Source organism: Lissotriton vulgaris, chromosome 12 (assembly GCF_964263255.1).
Source record: "Lissotriton vulgaris chromosome 12, aLisVul1.2, whole genome shotgun sequence".
In the NCBI taxonomy this organism is placed as follows: Eukaryota; Metazoa; Chordata; class Amphibia; order Caudata; family Salamandridae; genus Lissotriton; species Lissotriton vulgaris.
Window position 1 is genome coordinate 526587674 of NC_141700.1, and position 15854 is coordinate 526603527.

At 49.4% G+C, this 15854-nt stretch overlaps 1 protein-coding gene across 11 annotated transcripts in view; it reads left to right on the top strand.

Annotated features, from left to right (window-relative positions):
- The window catches only part of CNOT1 (CCR4-NOT transcription complex subunit 1), a 1684613-nt gene extending 1678591 nt beyond the window's left edge, over positions 1–6022 (top strand). For all 11 annotated transcript variants that reach the window (XM_086945302.1, XM_086945307.1, XM_086945301.1 and 8 more), the window contains one exon: positions 4840–6022. In XM_086945302.1, the coding sequence (XP_086801428.1) occupies positions 4840–4918 (79 nt within the window). In that variant the 3' untranslated portion in view covers positions 4919–6022. The remainder of the gene's footprint in view (positions 1–4839) is intronic.
- Positions 6023–15854: the final 9832 nt, after the last annotated feature.

Sequence of the window (15854 nt, forward strand, 5' to 3'; positions counted from 1 at the left end):
GCTAACAAACCAGTATTGGCTCAACAGCAGATCCCTCTCCCTTCCCCAACTGGAGTTCACAGTAGTGACAGATGCATCACTTCTGGGATGGGTCGGCCACATGGGAGAGGCGAAGATCAGAGGCCTCTGGTCTCCGATGGAGTCCGGGCTCCACATCAACCTTCTGGATCCCCGGGCGATTCATCTTGCACTGAAGGCCTTCCTTCCCTCTGTCCGAGGAAGAGTAGTGCAGCTGTTCACGGATAACACCATCGCCATGTGGTACTGCAACATACAGGGAGGGGTGGTGTCGTGGACCCAATGTCAAGAGGCCCTTCCCCTCTGGACATGGCTAGAACATCAGGGCATATCACTGGTGGTTCAACACCTGGCAAGTTCACTGAACGCCAGGGGCGGACAAACTCAGCCACAGGTGCATGATGGATCACGAATGGCGTCTTCAGTTAGAGGTGGTGCAAAATCTCTTTCAGCAGTGGGGAGAGCCTTGGTTAGATCTATTCGCCACCGAAGATAACGCGCAATGCCTGCAGGTCTGCGTGTTGGAATTTCCAAGGCGGCACTCGCTAGGCGATGCTTTTCAGCGCGAGTGGAGATGCGGTCTTCTATACTCCTTTCCTCCTATACCACTTCTGCCCAGAATGCTGAAGATCAAGCGCGACTGGGCCCAAATCATTCGTGTGGCTCCGGATTGGGCACGAAGAGTCTGGTATCCCAAGCTGCTCAACGTGGCCATCAATCCTCCGATACGACTGCCTCTTCAGGAGGATCTTCTGTCGCAGCAGCAGGAGGAGGGTCCTCCATCCTAGACCTCCTTGCGTGGAGATTGAGCGGCGGCAGCTGACCTCTTTCGACCTGCCTCCTGAAGTATGCAATATTATCTTGGCAGCCAGGCGTCCCTCCACTATGGTGGTATACGGCTGCTGATGGAATAAATGTGTTGCAGGTTGCACAGCTAAGGCTGTGGAAAACCTTTCTGCCCCTCTGTCTGAGGTTCTCCTGTTCGTCCTTTCTTTGGCCCAGCAGGGCTCTGCTCTGGGCACTCCTAAGGGCTACCTCTCAGCCATTTCAGCCTTTCTCAGGCTACCTGATCAGCCTTCTCTTTTCAAGTCCCCTGTTGTAAATAGATTTCTTTAATTGTTGTAAATTAGATTTCTTTTTCCTCCTGTTCCCTTCATAATGCCCCAGTTGGGCTTTAACTTGGTTCTAACATATCTTATGTGCTCTCTCTTTGAGCCGCTGCATAACTGTCCTCTCAGACTTCTCACTTTGAAAACTGCCTTTCTGGTGGCCATCACCTCTTCAGGCAGGGTGAGTAAGCTGCAAGATCTGTCCTCTAAGCCATCCTTTCTGGCTGTCCATCTGGACACGGTCGTCCTAAGAACTAGAACTTCCTTTCTTCCCAAGGTGGTTACTTCTTTCCACTTTGGCTAAACCATCAATTTGCCCACCTTCTTTCTGTATCCTTCGAAAGAGTAAGAGAGGCTTCACCGTCTGGATCCAAAACATGCGCTTTCTTTCTACTTGCATAGTACCAAATAATTCCTGGGGGACGACCTTCTCTTTGTTAGTTACGTGGGCACTAAGAAAGGTCATGCCGTGCGCAAATGTACCATCTTCAATGGGTCTTTCTGTGCATTAAAGCCTGCTATTCTTTGGCTGGGAAGGAGCCTCCAGTGGGGCTGCGCGACCATTCACCCAGGGCGACGGCAGCTACTACTGCTTTGGGACGAGGAGTCCCCCTAAATGACATCTGTCAGGCAGCTACGTGGGCATCACTACACACGTTTACGAAACACTACTGCCAAGTCCAGAGAGACAGCTTCTTTGGCCGTTCTGTTTTCCGGGACTTTCTGGTGTGAACTTGGTTCGCCGACCACCCTCCGGGGTATTTCTGTGGTATCTATTCTACAGTAAGCAATCTATAACGGTTTCATTCAGATGAACAAGTTACTTGGATTCGGTAGCGATATATCTGTAAGAAACATGGGTTAGTTATAGATTCCTTACCGTCCCACCCATCCTCCCCGTTCTGCGGACTGACTTCTAGGGTTAAGGACATCCTTTCAGGGCCCTAGTTTTGTGCACCGGTGGGCAGTGTCTTGCATGGCTCTGCGCATCTGGCGTGGAAAGTAGTGTACAGAACAGACGTGTCTTCTGAGGCGTCCGAGAACGCCCGACTGCATTTATCCGAAAACTTGGGTACAGACATCCTAGAAATATACCCGGATTGCACACACTCTCACTGAAAGGGGATTGGCACCTATTAACCGCCATTAGAGACACGAGCAACCCCTTCACCAAAACGCAGTAATACGGGGAACAGTGCACAAACAGCGTAACTTTGCACACAAGTCCCGTCCTCCAGTTAATTGTCCAGGGAGGTTCAGACCTTTATTATTTAGATAGATTGAGGTGACAGACAAGAACCAGCAGACAGCGTGGATTCTTCCTCCCCCCCTCTTTTTTTTTTTTTATACAAACAATTTTTTGAGCACATGAACTTCTAATTCATCCCAGCCTATTCATAGCACATAACTGTCTTTTGAAGACCCTATGAGGAAGCGTAATATTTCCACAAGAAAAATTCAAGTTTCAATTTATAAGATGTACATGGCATCCTGATGAAGCCTTCGGCCGAAACACGCGTATAAATTAATGGATAGAAAAGCCATGCCCTAAATAATCATGTTCTGATTTGGAATTAATGTATAGAAAAGCCATGCTCTAAATCATTGTGTTGTTCTGATCTTGAGTAGCAATGCACATATAGTAATTGATTCAGAGAATGTTTAATGAACTTTAAAATAGAAAACAAAGTCTTGCATTATTTGGAAAGATAAAGTTGGAACAACTATTCTTGTTAATCTTTGTGCAATAATTGACACTGTAGTTATTGCTATTTTATATGAAATTTAATATGACTAATTTATAAAATATCACAAAAAATAAATTAATTTTTGTAAGTGAATGGTAAATGCATGTCATAATTTCATGTATGCTCTTCAGGTCCGACCAGATATTTTTGTTGTCCGAAATAGTTTTTTTGATCTCAAAGTGTACAGAACTGACGTCCGAGTGCGAGGGCAGCGTCTATGTAGCTACCGTGACGTCATCCCCGCAACAACTGAGTTGACCGACGCCACTTTACGATGCGCAGGGGTACTGCTGATGGAATCTGTAACTAACCTTACCTATGTTTCTTACAGATATATAGTTACCGATGGTAAGTAACTTGTTAATCCGTACCAGTGGCAAAAGATGGAGAGGCACCTTCTCATGCTTGATCGTGCTCTGCATTAAGATCTGCTACGCACTGGCCAAGAAAGTCTCCAGAAGAACTGAATGCTCGTTCAACTAGGCCTAAAGGTGTTACCAATGCATTGTCGTGTGGAGTACCTGTCCTAGACGTCTGCTAGACAGCGACGTGGGTATACCTTCATGAAGCACTTTTGTCTTGACAGTCTAGTGCAGTGAGAATAGCACATTACCTGCTCTGTTTTGGAGAATTTTCTGTTTTGAGTCCATCCACTGTCCTCCTCCCTTTAGGTACGCTATGTTATATATTTAAAAGGTGAGGAATATGCAGCTAGAAATCTCAGAAGAACCCGTTACTTACCTTTTGGTAACGCTCTTTCTGGTAGAGAGTAGCTGCAGAATCCTCACAAATCCAAGTTATGTGGTTAGACTCTACCTTTTAATGTGTTCCGAAGTCTTAGAATCTGCACACAGTTAGCTAGTTTGCTTTTGGGGCTCCATGTCAGGAGGTGCGGACTGTCTCAAAAGCAATAGTAGTGGATCCTTTGGATACCCACAAGTCTTCTCCAGAGCAGAACAGCATCAGTGCGAAGCCTTATGGTGCCACCTTCCAGTACGCAGAGTTACTCTGAAAAGTTTCCAGATCCATTCTGACCCCTGGGAAATATTCAAAAGGTGAGAGCTCTGCAGCTAGATAGTCCCTGCCAGGAAAAGCTTTATCGAAGGTAAGAAACTTGTTTGTGTGAACATTAAAAGCCCCCCACCTGTCTATTAGTGGGCCATACATGCTGAATACATTGTTTTAAACCTCTGCATCATCTGGCTGGTAACCACCTCTTGGGGAAGTAAGTAATTTACAAACTACTTGGACTGTTTTTACATTTACAGCCACACATGCTACAAATAGAGGGTGTTACACTGTAACCATCTGATCACTGTGTGTAGTGATGTAAGTTCACATTTTCTCACCCTCCTACTCCTAAGCTGTGGCTAATCACAGATGTCTTTGAGGTTATGTTCCTCATCCCAGTATCTACGACTATCTTTGAAATAGACTCCACTTAAATTACTTGCCAGTTAGAGTGTAAATAATCTAAAATGGAATCTGTGACCTGCTACCTTGTAGGCTAAGAGTGAATCTACAACCGACCTTATGATTCAAACAACTTTAAAGTAAAACAACTTGTAAACATCCATACTCTACTCTAGATGGCAGATGTATACAGAGCATATTAATCTACAGTCCCACAAGATACAAACTGATGGCTGCAGGGTAGGTAACCATTTTCTTTTGGGTCGTTTTATGTGAGGGCTGATAGGTCTTTGATGCAGCAGTCCTTATAAGACTTCTTAGCTTGCACCTTTCATTTCTTAAGCTGCCCCTATAACTTGTTTGTGAATCATAAGATCGAATATGACTTCAATTTGTTTTACTGCTCAAATGTTCGTTTTTGTTTCCAGGTGCTCACATGAGGGGCACGCGTTTTATTTAAATCATATAAGATCTGAATGGAGGTCTGGGATGCCCCATTTTTACTGCAAATGGGATTCTTTTGACCAGTGCTTTGGTCCTTTCTGTTGCAGGTTGTTCCAGTCCGTTGCACAGTGTTGCATGGGGCAGAAGCAGGCTCAGCAAGTGATGGAAGGTACTGGTGCCAGTTAAATAGGAATGGAGCAATCCTCTCTTGAGCCTACAAATGCGTGCTGCAAAAATTAACAGCCTGGAGGTCCGTATCCAAATCCAACAAGCGTCAACTGGAAAATCTATCTGCACTCTACCTGACTTTTCCAAGCTCGCTTATTTGGGTACTGATGATCCCAAGCTTCCAGAGAAATGCCCTCACGTGGAGAGCATGTTTCAATCAAAATAATATAAATATATAAATATTTTTTTGACATTTCGCCAAATTCTAGAAGTTGCTGTGAATATTGTTTTGAACTTGTGTAAATACATCGAACTGGAGAGAAAATTTTAGCCTGGACAATTCCTTTTTTGGGGTGCGTGCAAATTGTGTAACGATGGTGGGAGGCTTACTGCCACAGGATTGACTTTGAGAGACAGGAGCTGATGCCAAGCACTTGGATGGACAAGATGGGAGCTGTGGGGAGAATTTTTTCTTTACAGGCCGAGACTTCCAAAGAATATTGAAGAGCCGGATTCAATATTATGTAATTTATTTTATTTTTGTTTTCGAAGGGGGTGTGGGATGGGGCTGGACCTTTAATCACTAATTTGTGTTAAAAAATAAATACATTTAAAAAACTGTAAAGTGAATGTGTTGGTCTGGGGGTGGATCTGGCGTGAAATTGGGCGAAAAGATTTAACATAGTATGAGGTGTATATCTTTAAAATCATCTGCCTCCCACCAAAGGAGTGATAGGACCCTTCCTGCTGATGACTAATGCACACCCATGCTCCAGCCATCAAGAGAAGAATCTGTTCTCACTGTTTGTATTTTTTGTAAAGAATGAAAACTTTGAATTTGCCCTCTCATAAAGGACTTGTAAATTATAAAGTGTGAAGGGCAATACATCTATAAACTACTCAGAGGTCACAGTTTAAGTTTGTAATATAAAATATAAAATAAAAAATATTGAAAATATTCAGAGAGTGGACCAATACAGGCCATTTTGTAAGGATTTTGAATGTTTTGTAAATGTATTGGTCCTTGTATTGTTTTGTAGCCTTTCCATTTCTTGGACAAAAGTTCTCCCACGTGTATGTATGCATTCTGTAGTTACACATTAAAGTCATGACCTGCAGTAAGTTATGGATGATGTGTTTGTTAATGCGGTATGTTGACAGCACTCTCACCAAGGATTTGACAAACTGGGTAACTTTCAGTGCTTAAGAAAAACATCAATTATGTTCTTGAAGATGGAACCCAGGAGCTTCTGTATATTTTGGTCTTCCATCCATTTCTTTTATTGATATTTATGAATGCCAACTAGGGATGATACCAGAGGTTCTCTTCCAGGGGATCCTCATCAATAGTCATAAGCATTAGAATATTCCCGCCTACGTGCGGGACCCCGGAAACACTATATTATATGTGCCCCACATATAAATACACATATATATATAAACCATATATATATATAAAAAACAAGCAATAGCAGCCAGATCACATTAGAGCTGAAATATGCTGTGAAGAATTTCCACCATACATGAATAATAAGCATTAGAAACAGGAGAAAACAACACCAAAGCTTGTTTAGGAATTGTTTTAATGCTCAAAAAGCAGTAGAAATTCTCATAACTCACTGGAAGCATAGAAAGCTCCCAGGCTGCATTGCAAACACACAGTCTAACCAGACTGAAAAGCTAACCTGTAGCTAAATAACAAAAAACTGACACTGTGCCTTTAAGGCACTCATGACCCCCTGAATCCCATCATGCCTCAGGAGTGGCAGTTAGGCAGTTGTTCTTTCCGGCTCCTTCAGTGAAGGACCCTGGCTAACACAGCTCCACTAATTTTCTGAATTTTCTGCAGAAGATTGCTTCTTTTTCAAGCTTTTTGCTCTTACTTCGACGTCTACCACCTTGTCAAGTAAGATACTGCCTTTTTTGAGCAGTTTGGAGGGCATTTTACTTCGAAAATGCCATCTCTTTTTGATAGATGTCCTTCTTGCAACAGCAAGAAGGCCAAGACAGACAACCACGAGGTCTGTATTGTTTGCCTGCCTGATGACCATGATCCTGAAACCTGTCCACACTGTGAGAACCTATCAAGCAGGACTCTCAAGGACAGGGAGAGAATTCGGATTTATGGCCTGGCCCACAGAGCTTCGAGAGGAAGGTCCCCAGTGAAGAAGGGCTCCAAGAAGGCCCATTCGTCTTCAAAGAAGAAGTCTTCGCGTCCTTCTACCTCAGCGTCGGGCTCGGCGCTGAGAAAAGATCCACAGGAAGGATTTTCCTCTGGGAAGCTGCCGTCGACGGCGGGCTCGCCATCGAGAGGAAGGCCAGGTGCGTCATCGAAGGCGGCATCTTCGAAATCGCCTCCGCCGTCGTCAACCGGGCGGCGATCGGCGTCGAGGAAGGCTACTCCGCCGCCGTCAACCGGGCGACGGTCGGCGTCGAGATCCGTTACCCCTCCGCCGTCGTCAACCAGGCGACGATCGGCGTCGAGGGACGTCACCTCGCCGTCGTCAACCAGGCGACGATCGGCGTCGAGGAAGGTGACTCCTCCGCCGTCGATGGGTGCTCGTCGATCGGCGTCGAGGACGCGGTCCCCGTCGGTGCAGCAGCAGCGGCGTTCGGCGTCGAGGGTGCCCAATACCCCTCCGCCGTCGTCGCACAGGCATCCGACGTCGAGGCATGGCTCTACGTCGGCGACTGACCATCGCCATTCGGCGTCAAGGCAGAGAGCTCCGTCGACGACAGGCCATTCAGCGTCAAGAGAGAAGCCTCCATCGGCAGGTCGACGTTCGGCGTCGAGGCGGAGGTCCCCGTCGACGTCCAAACACCATCGCTCGACGTCGAGGCAGAAGACTCCGTCGGCGGTTGCTCATCGCCGCTCGACGTCGAGAGACTATGAACGTTCGCATAGCCGCTCGGGATCGAGGTTGTTTGATCCCCCGACCCCTCGGAAGCGGTCGACGGCGAGAAGGGAGCGCTCGACGTCGAGGCGCTCGGACACGATCATGGTGACAGAATCTGCTTCTCACCATTCTTCTCATCGGTCCCCGGGCTCCTCTACTGCACACTCCAGATCTAGAAGCCCGGTGCACAGGACCCCTGAACGTCGGCCAGACCCTTCTGCGGGACGCATCCGGCTGTCGCCAAGATGGTACCGGTCCCTGGACCATTGGAGAGACGATGGGGCTACCAGGCGTATGCAGGAATATGCCAGCCCGCGCCACAGGTCAGCTCTCCAGGACATGGTGGAGGAGATAGACAGACGTAGCCCACCCAGGCGCTCCACGCCTGTGGATCTACCCACCAGGGCGCCAAGGGGGTCCCGCTCGCCCACAAGGGAAGCCAGGCGGGATGGTCGGGGAAGATCTAGATCGCCTGCAGAAGACCCTAGACTGGATGGCCGAAAGGCTTATGTCCCTCGGGGCAGGTCTCCTGAGCGGTCTCCAGCCATATCGCCCAGGGCATCCCGATCTCCTAGGAGAGACCATCGCCCAAGGGATCGGGTCAGGTCGCGCTCTCCTAGACGGGAGGAGCGTCCCAGGAAGTCAAGGGAGCGGGGACGCAGTTCTCACCATCGGCATAGACGTACCCCGTCTACCTCTTCCACTTCATCTACCAGGTCGTCGAAGAGGGACTACTCTCCGACTTTGACAGACAGTCCAACGTCCAGGTCCTCCCCTGTGGATGATATTGGCACATACCTGGACGTTCTGCAGAGAGGTGCACTTAAACTAAACATTGAAATGTCTGTTCCTCAAGTCACGACGACGGTCATTTTCGAAACATTGCACAAAAAGGCCATCTCCAGACCTCTGCTGCCGTTGGTCCCAGGGATTTTGGATCCGGTCAAGGACGTTTTCCTGACCCCGGCTTCAATCAGAGCAGTGCCAGCACGCATCACGAAGAAGTACAAACCGGCGGCTTCTGACCCGGTGTTTGTGAGGTCTGACCCTCCGGCTGACTCGGTCATCGTGGCAGCGGCAAGAAAGACACATGCGGTTGCTGGTTCGTCTTCAGTCCCACCGGATAAGGACAGCAAGACCCAAGACTCCTGGGGTAGGAAGGTCTGCAGCTCTGCGGCTTCCACTCTTAAGGTCTCCAGTGCAGCTGCGCTCCTGGGCCGGTATGACAGGGCCTTATGGGACTCGATGGAGAGATTCAAAGCGAAGCTGCCGAAAGAGGATCAGCAGGACTTTGAAGAAACTGTTACGGAGGGGTGTCTGGTGGCTAACCAGATGATCAGCACGGCCGCGGATGGGGCGGTGCTGTCGGGTCATTCCTATGCCCATGGAGTTTGCGCCAGAAGATCGGCCTGGTTGCGACTTACAGGGCTGAAGCCGGATGCCCAACATCGGATTCTGAATCTCCCTTTCTCGGGTTCTGCCCTCTTTGGAGAACACGCAGACGAGGAAATGACCCGAATGAAAACTGAACTGGACACGGTGAAGGCGGTGGGCTTGGAGAAGAAGAAGGAGTTCAAGCGCCGCTTCAAGTCCAACAGGGGGAGAGGGGCCCAGCAGAGGGTTCAAACCCCTCAGTGGTCGCAGAACAAAGCTCAGAGTAAACCCCAGTTTCACGGTAAACCCAGCAGGGGCAGGGGTGGCCGTCAGCAGTCCTCCAACGCCCCGAGAGGAGGAAAGGCCTGAACAGTGGCTTCCTCTGACACCGTTGCCCACTCCGGTGGGAGGAAGTGCATCTCAACACCTGGAGGAGTGGGTCAGCATCACAAAAGATCAGTGGGTGCTGAATATACTGCAAAGTGGTTACAGGATACGTTTCCGTGCTCTTCCAAAGAGCATTCCTCCCAAGAGCTCTTGCCCTCACCAACTGAGCTTGCTCCGTCGGGAGGTGGCGATCCTGCTGCAAAAAAGAGCGATAGAAGAAGTTCCTCGCGCTCTAAGAGGCCAAGGAGTTTACTCCAGATATTTCCTTGTCCCCAAAAAGGATCAGGAGGACAAGTTCAGGCCCATACTCGACCTGCGACTCCTGAACAAGGTCATCGTCAAGGAAAAGTTCCGCATGTTGGCGCTTCACCAAATATGTCCACATCTACAAGCCGGAGATTGGATGTGTTCGGTGGATCTTCAAGATGCGTACTTTCACATCCCGATTGCGCAGCAACATCGAAAGTACCTGAGGTTTGTCGTGGGGCACAAACACTACCAGTACAAGGTGTTACCCTTCGGTCTCCAGTCCGCACCACGAGTCTTCACCAAATGCATGGCGGTGGTGGCGGCTTTTCTTCACAAGAAGGGTCTCTTCATTTACCCATATCTGGACGACTGGCTCCTGAAGGGTTCATCCCCGGTACGGGTAACACAAGATCTGCATCTGTGCCTGCAACAGCTTCACAGGCTCGGCCTCCATGTGAACCTGGAGAAGTCAGTCCTGCGGCCTACGCAATCCATCCACTACCTAGGCTCCGTTCTGGACACAAGCGTGGGAAGAGCGTTTCCTTCGGAGGAGAGACTTTCTTCCATGACCCTGAAGTGCGGGATTCTGCTGGAGTCTCGTCCCCCAACAGCACGACAGGTGGCGTCTCTACTGGGTTCCATGGCGTCCTGCATTTTTCTCATCCCACACGCCAGGCTGAGAATGCGTCCTCTGCAACAGGCCCTGGAGGATCAGTGGGACCAGGCGACAGGTCGCTGGGAGGACCGTATCCGTCTTTCCCAAGCGACAAAAGAGTCTGTCAGATGGTGGACTCGGAGACACAATGTGATGGTGGGAGTGCCGTTTCACCAACCCATCCCATCCCTATCTATCGTGACAGATGCCTCCCTGCACGGCTGGGGAGCACACATGGGTCCGCTTCAGATTCAGGGCCGGTGGTCTGCGCAGGAGCAGACATACCACATCAACATGCTGGAACTCAGAGCGGTATTCCTGGCTCTCAAAGCTTTCTTGCCAGCGATCACAGCCAACTCAGTCCTGGTTCAGACGGACAATACGACAACCATGTTCTATCTGAACAAGCAAGGAGGCACAAGATCTCGCCCACTGTCGCGAGAGGCTCAAACAATATGGCATTGGCTCCTCGCTCGAGGTCTCACAGTGGTGGCGGTGCATCTTCCGGGCGAGTTGAACGTCAAAGCAGACGCACTCAGCAGGCACTTCGAAGATCAGCCAGACTGGGTGCTACACGACGAAGTGGTGGAAGAACTTTTTCGTTGCTGGGGGCGTCCGTCCATAGACTTGTTCGCAGACGTCGAAAACTCCAAGTGCCACGCCTTCGCGTCCAGGTTCCACAGACCGGGGACGCTGGGGAACGCTCTCCTGTTGGATTGGGCAGGGATGTTCGCGTACGCGTTTCCTCCCCTGGCTCTGATCCCGAGAGTGGTGTCCAAGCTCCTCAGGACGAACATGGTGATGATCCTAATTGCCCCGGACTGGCCTCGGCAGTGGTGGTATCCGGACCTTCTACATCTGTCTGTGTGTCCACACAAACGACTCCCTTGCAGACCGGACCTGTTGAGCAAAATGAACGGGAGGATAATGCATCCCAACCTCCCATCATTGAACCTAACAGCATGGCTCCTGAGGTCCTGCAATACGGACATTTGAACCTACCTCCTGACTGTATGAGCATTTTAAAGGAGGCTAAGAGACCTTCCACGAGAGCATCCTATGCCTTCAAGTGGAAACGGTTTTACTTATGGTGTAGGGATCAGCATTTGGATCCGATTAAGGGGCAGGAGGACGTCATATTACCATACCTCCTTTCACTCGCAACAGCTGGTTTAAAGTACGCTTCCATTAGAGCGCATTTGTCAGCTATTGTGGCTTACAGGAAGTCGCCTGACCAGGTGTCTTTCTTTCAGGTTCCAGTGGTCAAGGATTTCCTCCAGGGGTTGAAGAAGGTGTATCCCCCTGTACGAAATCCTTCTCCTCCGTGGGAATTAAACCTAGTTCTATCAAGGTTGATGTCTCCACCTTTCGAGCCAATCCACAAAGCTTCCTTACAACATCTCTCTTGGAAGGCAGCTTTTTTGGTGGCGATTACCTCTGCACGCAGGGTCAGTGAGATACAGGCGCTCTGTGCAAAGGAGCCTTATACGGTATTCCACCATAACAGAGTGGTTCTGAGGGCTCACCCTTCCTTCTTGCCTAAAGTCATATCTGATTTTCATATCAATCAGTCTATATCTCTCCCTTCTTTTTTTCCAAATCCGGCGACCCCGGCTGAGCGGTCACTTCACTCATTAGATCTTAAAAGAGTGCTGAAGTTTTATTTGGAAATGACTAAGGGGATTAGGAAAACGGACCAACTGTTTGTAAACTATGGTGCTATGAGAACTGGTTTTCCAGCGGCAAAGAGGTCCATTTCTAGGTGGATTGTTTCTTGCATTAAGCTGGCCTATCAACTGGCGGGAAAACCTTTGTTGATGTCTCCAAAAGCGCATTCCACTAGAGGGAAGGCGGCTACAGTGGCTTTCTTGCATGACGTTCCCATGTCAGAAATATGCAAGGCCGCGACCTGGAAATCAGTGCATACCTTTACGAGGCATTACTGCCTCGACTCTGATTCCAGGACTGACACTCAAGTAGGGCAAGCCTCCTTGAGGAATCTGTTTGGGTAGTCGGTTCTGTCTGCTCAAGCTTGTTGATGAGATTTCTGTCTTATCTTTCCTTTGCCCGCAGAGATGAGGAGAGGCTCGCTATTCTATTCTAATGCTTATGACTATTGATGAGGATCCCCTGGAAGAGAAGGATTAGTTACTTACCTGTAATCCTAGTTCTCTTCCAGGGGTATCCTCATCAAAGTCATAAGCAACCCTCCCGCCTCCCCGGGCAAGGAATAACTGTTCATAAGGAGATATTGTTGACCTAAGCGTTATTGGGTTTGGTTTTCAGTCTCCGAAAAGAACAACTGCCTAACTGCCACTCCTGAGGCATGATGGGATTCAGGGGGTCATGAGTGCCTTAAAGGCACAGTGTCAGTTTTTTGTTATTTAGCTACAGGTTAGCTTTTCAGTCTGGTTAGACTGTGTGTTTGCAATGCAGCCTGGGAGCTTTCTATGCTTCCAGTGAGTTATGAGAATTTCTACTGCTTTTTGAGCATTAAAACAATTCCTAAACAAGCTTTGGTGTTGTTTTCTCCTGTTTCTAATGCTTATTATTCATGTATGGTGGAAATTCTTCACAGCATATTTCAGCTCTAATGTGATCTGGCTGCTATTGCTTGTTTTTTATATATATATATGGTTTATATATATATGTGTATTTATATGTGGGGCACATATAATATAGTGTTTCCGGGGTCCCGCACGTAGGCGGGAATATTCTAATGCTTATGACTTTGATGAGGATACCCCTGGAAGAGAACTAGGATTACAGGTAAGTAACTAATCCTTCTCTGGTCTCACGTATCTAACAGTCAATTAGACGTCGTAGGGCCCTCGACGCCTCCTTATTGAGCACCTCCAAAACCAACAAACATCATCCAACTAAAACAAACTTGACTGAACCAAATACAAGCTGTGCATCACCACAACTACTATTGCATTGTCACCTATATATGTGCCACCTCAGAGCACTAAAGTCCCCCTCGGGCCTCTGAGCAGGCGGCTGCCTCACCGGAGGCCCAGCCGGCGCCTTTTCAGCTCAAAGGCTTTCCTCTCCGGTCCTGGCGTTGCCGCGGGTGGAGGCTGTCGCCTGAGGAGCTTTCCTGAGTCCCTCTCGATCCTCTACGCAGGCGGTTGCCTCGTGTGAGGTCAAGCCGGTGCCTTTTCAGCACTGTTACTTAGCCAAACCGGCTCAGACCCCACCCCATTCTCCTAGGGAGCACGTGGTGTTGGAGGTTGACTTGGCGCCGCCAATGTCCACTCCGGCGTCGATTGGCGTCGAGCCGTGCCGGCATCGGGTCCTCGACTCTTCTCCAGAGGTTCCTTCCTCTCCGGAGGTTGGTCTTCTCTGGAGACGGGACGGCTAGTCGTTGCTTTTTCGTCGGCGTCTTCTAGGGAGGGCTCGTCGCCTTCACTGCGGCTTCCATCCTCGGACCCTCTCTTCCGGAGCTCATCGTTGGTTGCTCAGCTGGCTTCTCTGCCTTCCCCGGGGGCCCCTCAGGTTCCCCACTCATCCATGGATCCCCCACTATTCAGGGGCTGGCCGTTTATTCCTCAGTCTCGACTTTGGGACGGACGGCTTAGTTTACAGCAGACGCCTAAGGAGGAATTGCTTTCTCCCCCGTGACGCCCTACGGAGGCCAGTGTTGCCTTTGTTTGGGCTATTTCCACGGCCGCTGGCATTTTGAGAATGGGTGACGCAGTCACCTGTTTGGGAGCTGCTTCTTCCATTTGAAGGTTCACTCCACAACTTTTTTGGTGGCGTCCTGCCACGGGCGATCAGGTGCCTCAGCCGCTCCTGCACCACCACCGTCCTGCTCCGTATGACCCAGTCTGTCTTTCCTTCCACCCTTCTACTCAGGGCCCTCTTCTGCAGACTACTTTTCCTTCTTTACCTGTGGTGTTGTTTCCTCCATCACAGGAAGCCCGGTGGTTTGATTCATGGGGGCGTAACATCTTTTCTTCCTCCAGTACCGGTTTGCGGGCGCTCAACACCCTTTGTGTGTTAGCTAGGGCTACCTCCAGCCTGTGGGACAAGCTACCTCCAGCCTGTGGGATTCTGTGGAGTCCCTTCTGTCTCGCGTCTCCCACGAGGGTGCTTGAACTGATATACGGCACCATGTGTTTGGTGGTCGGGAGTTGGCCGCGTTTATTCTTTGTGCGGCCTTGGATGTTGCTGATGCTCATGGCTGTGTTATGGCCACTTCTGCGCCCTCAGTCGCTATGCTTGGTTGTGGGATGGTGTTTTTCCTGAGAATATTAGAGAGCGTCTAGTTGACGTGCCCTTTGATGGGGTTCTTTTGTTTAACACCCATGCGGACTCTGCCATTCAACGTCTCCTTTCGGGGCTGCATCCTCCTTCGCCTCTGTAAGCTTGGCTTGTTGATCCTCCTAGGCTTGATGGGAGGCGTTATCCCATCTTTTTCCTGGAATCTGGTGTTTAGATTGGGCTGTTTGTATGATCTGTGTGGTTTGATGTGCCTTCGGGGTCCCTAAGTTGGCCCCTTCTCTCCGGTTGGCTGCTGATACAGCCTTCCTGGCAATTGTATATTTTTAGGATGATTGTTAAGCCGTCTGTGGGTCTAACCGCATGTCCTTATGTTTTTATTCTCTGATGCTGGATTTTTCCCTAAGAGTGGTTCCCATGTTTTCTTTGGGACGTGTCATACCCTAAGTGGGGTATTTGTAGCTATTGTATGGCTCTGTCATATGCGTGGAGGGTGTGGACTCCCCCTTGCGGGTTCCTCGCCTTTCCTGGTGTCGCTGTATACCGCTGATGTGGTTTCTTTAATCTTTGTCTGGGGGTAGCTTGCGCTGCTCCGGGTTCTGTCATTTTCAGTATCCGCTGCATCGCTGGATCAGCTTTGGCATGCTGTCTGCTGCGTTGTGCTGGTGTTTTGATGATTTCTGGTTGACTGCTTTAGTCCGTCCTACGTGTTTCTCCTCTTCTTGCTGGTCCCATTTTTTTTGTGGGTCGGTTTATGTCTGGAACGATCTTCTCTTAGGGGTTGTTCTGGATTTTCCTGGTCTTTGCTTTCGCCTTGCACTCGGCTTGGTCTGGGTGCTGGGCTTTACGGTACTTGCCGGCTGTGCACGCCTGCTCTTTCTGGTCCGCGGCTGGAGGTTTTTGGCTTGTGCCCTTGTGCTCCTGCCTCTTGTTCTGCTGGAGCTTTGCGAGACTGCGTCTTTCTTCTCCCGCTTGCCTTTCTTCTCCCGCTTGCCTTTCTTGACTGTGAAGCCGTCCCTGCCTTGTCCGCTGGCTCGAGACTGAGGCCGGTTCAGATGTCTCCTTCACTGTATGTGTTCTCTTGTGGAGGGCTCTGCCTCAATTTCTACCTCTTCTCCTTGAGGTTTTGGGGTGACTTTCTTCCTTGGTACTCCTCTGGTGTTTTTTG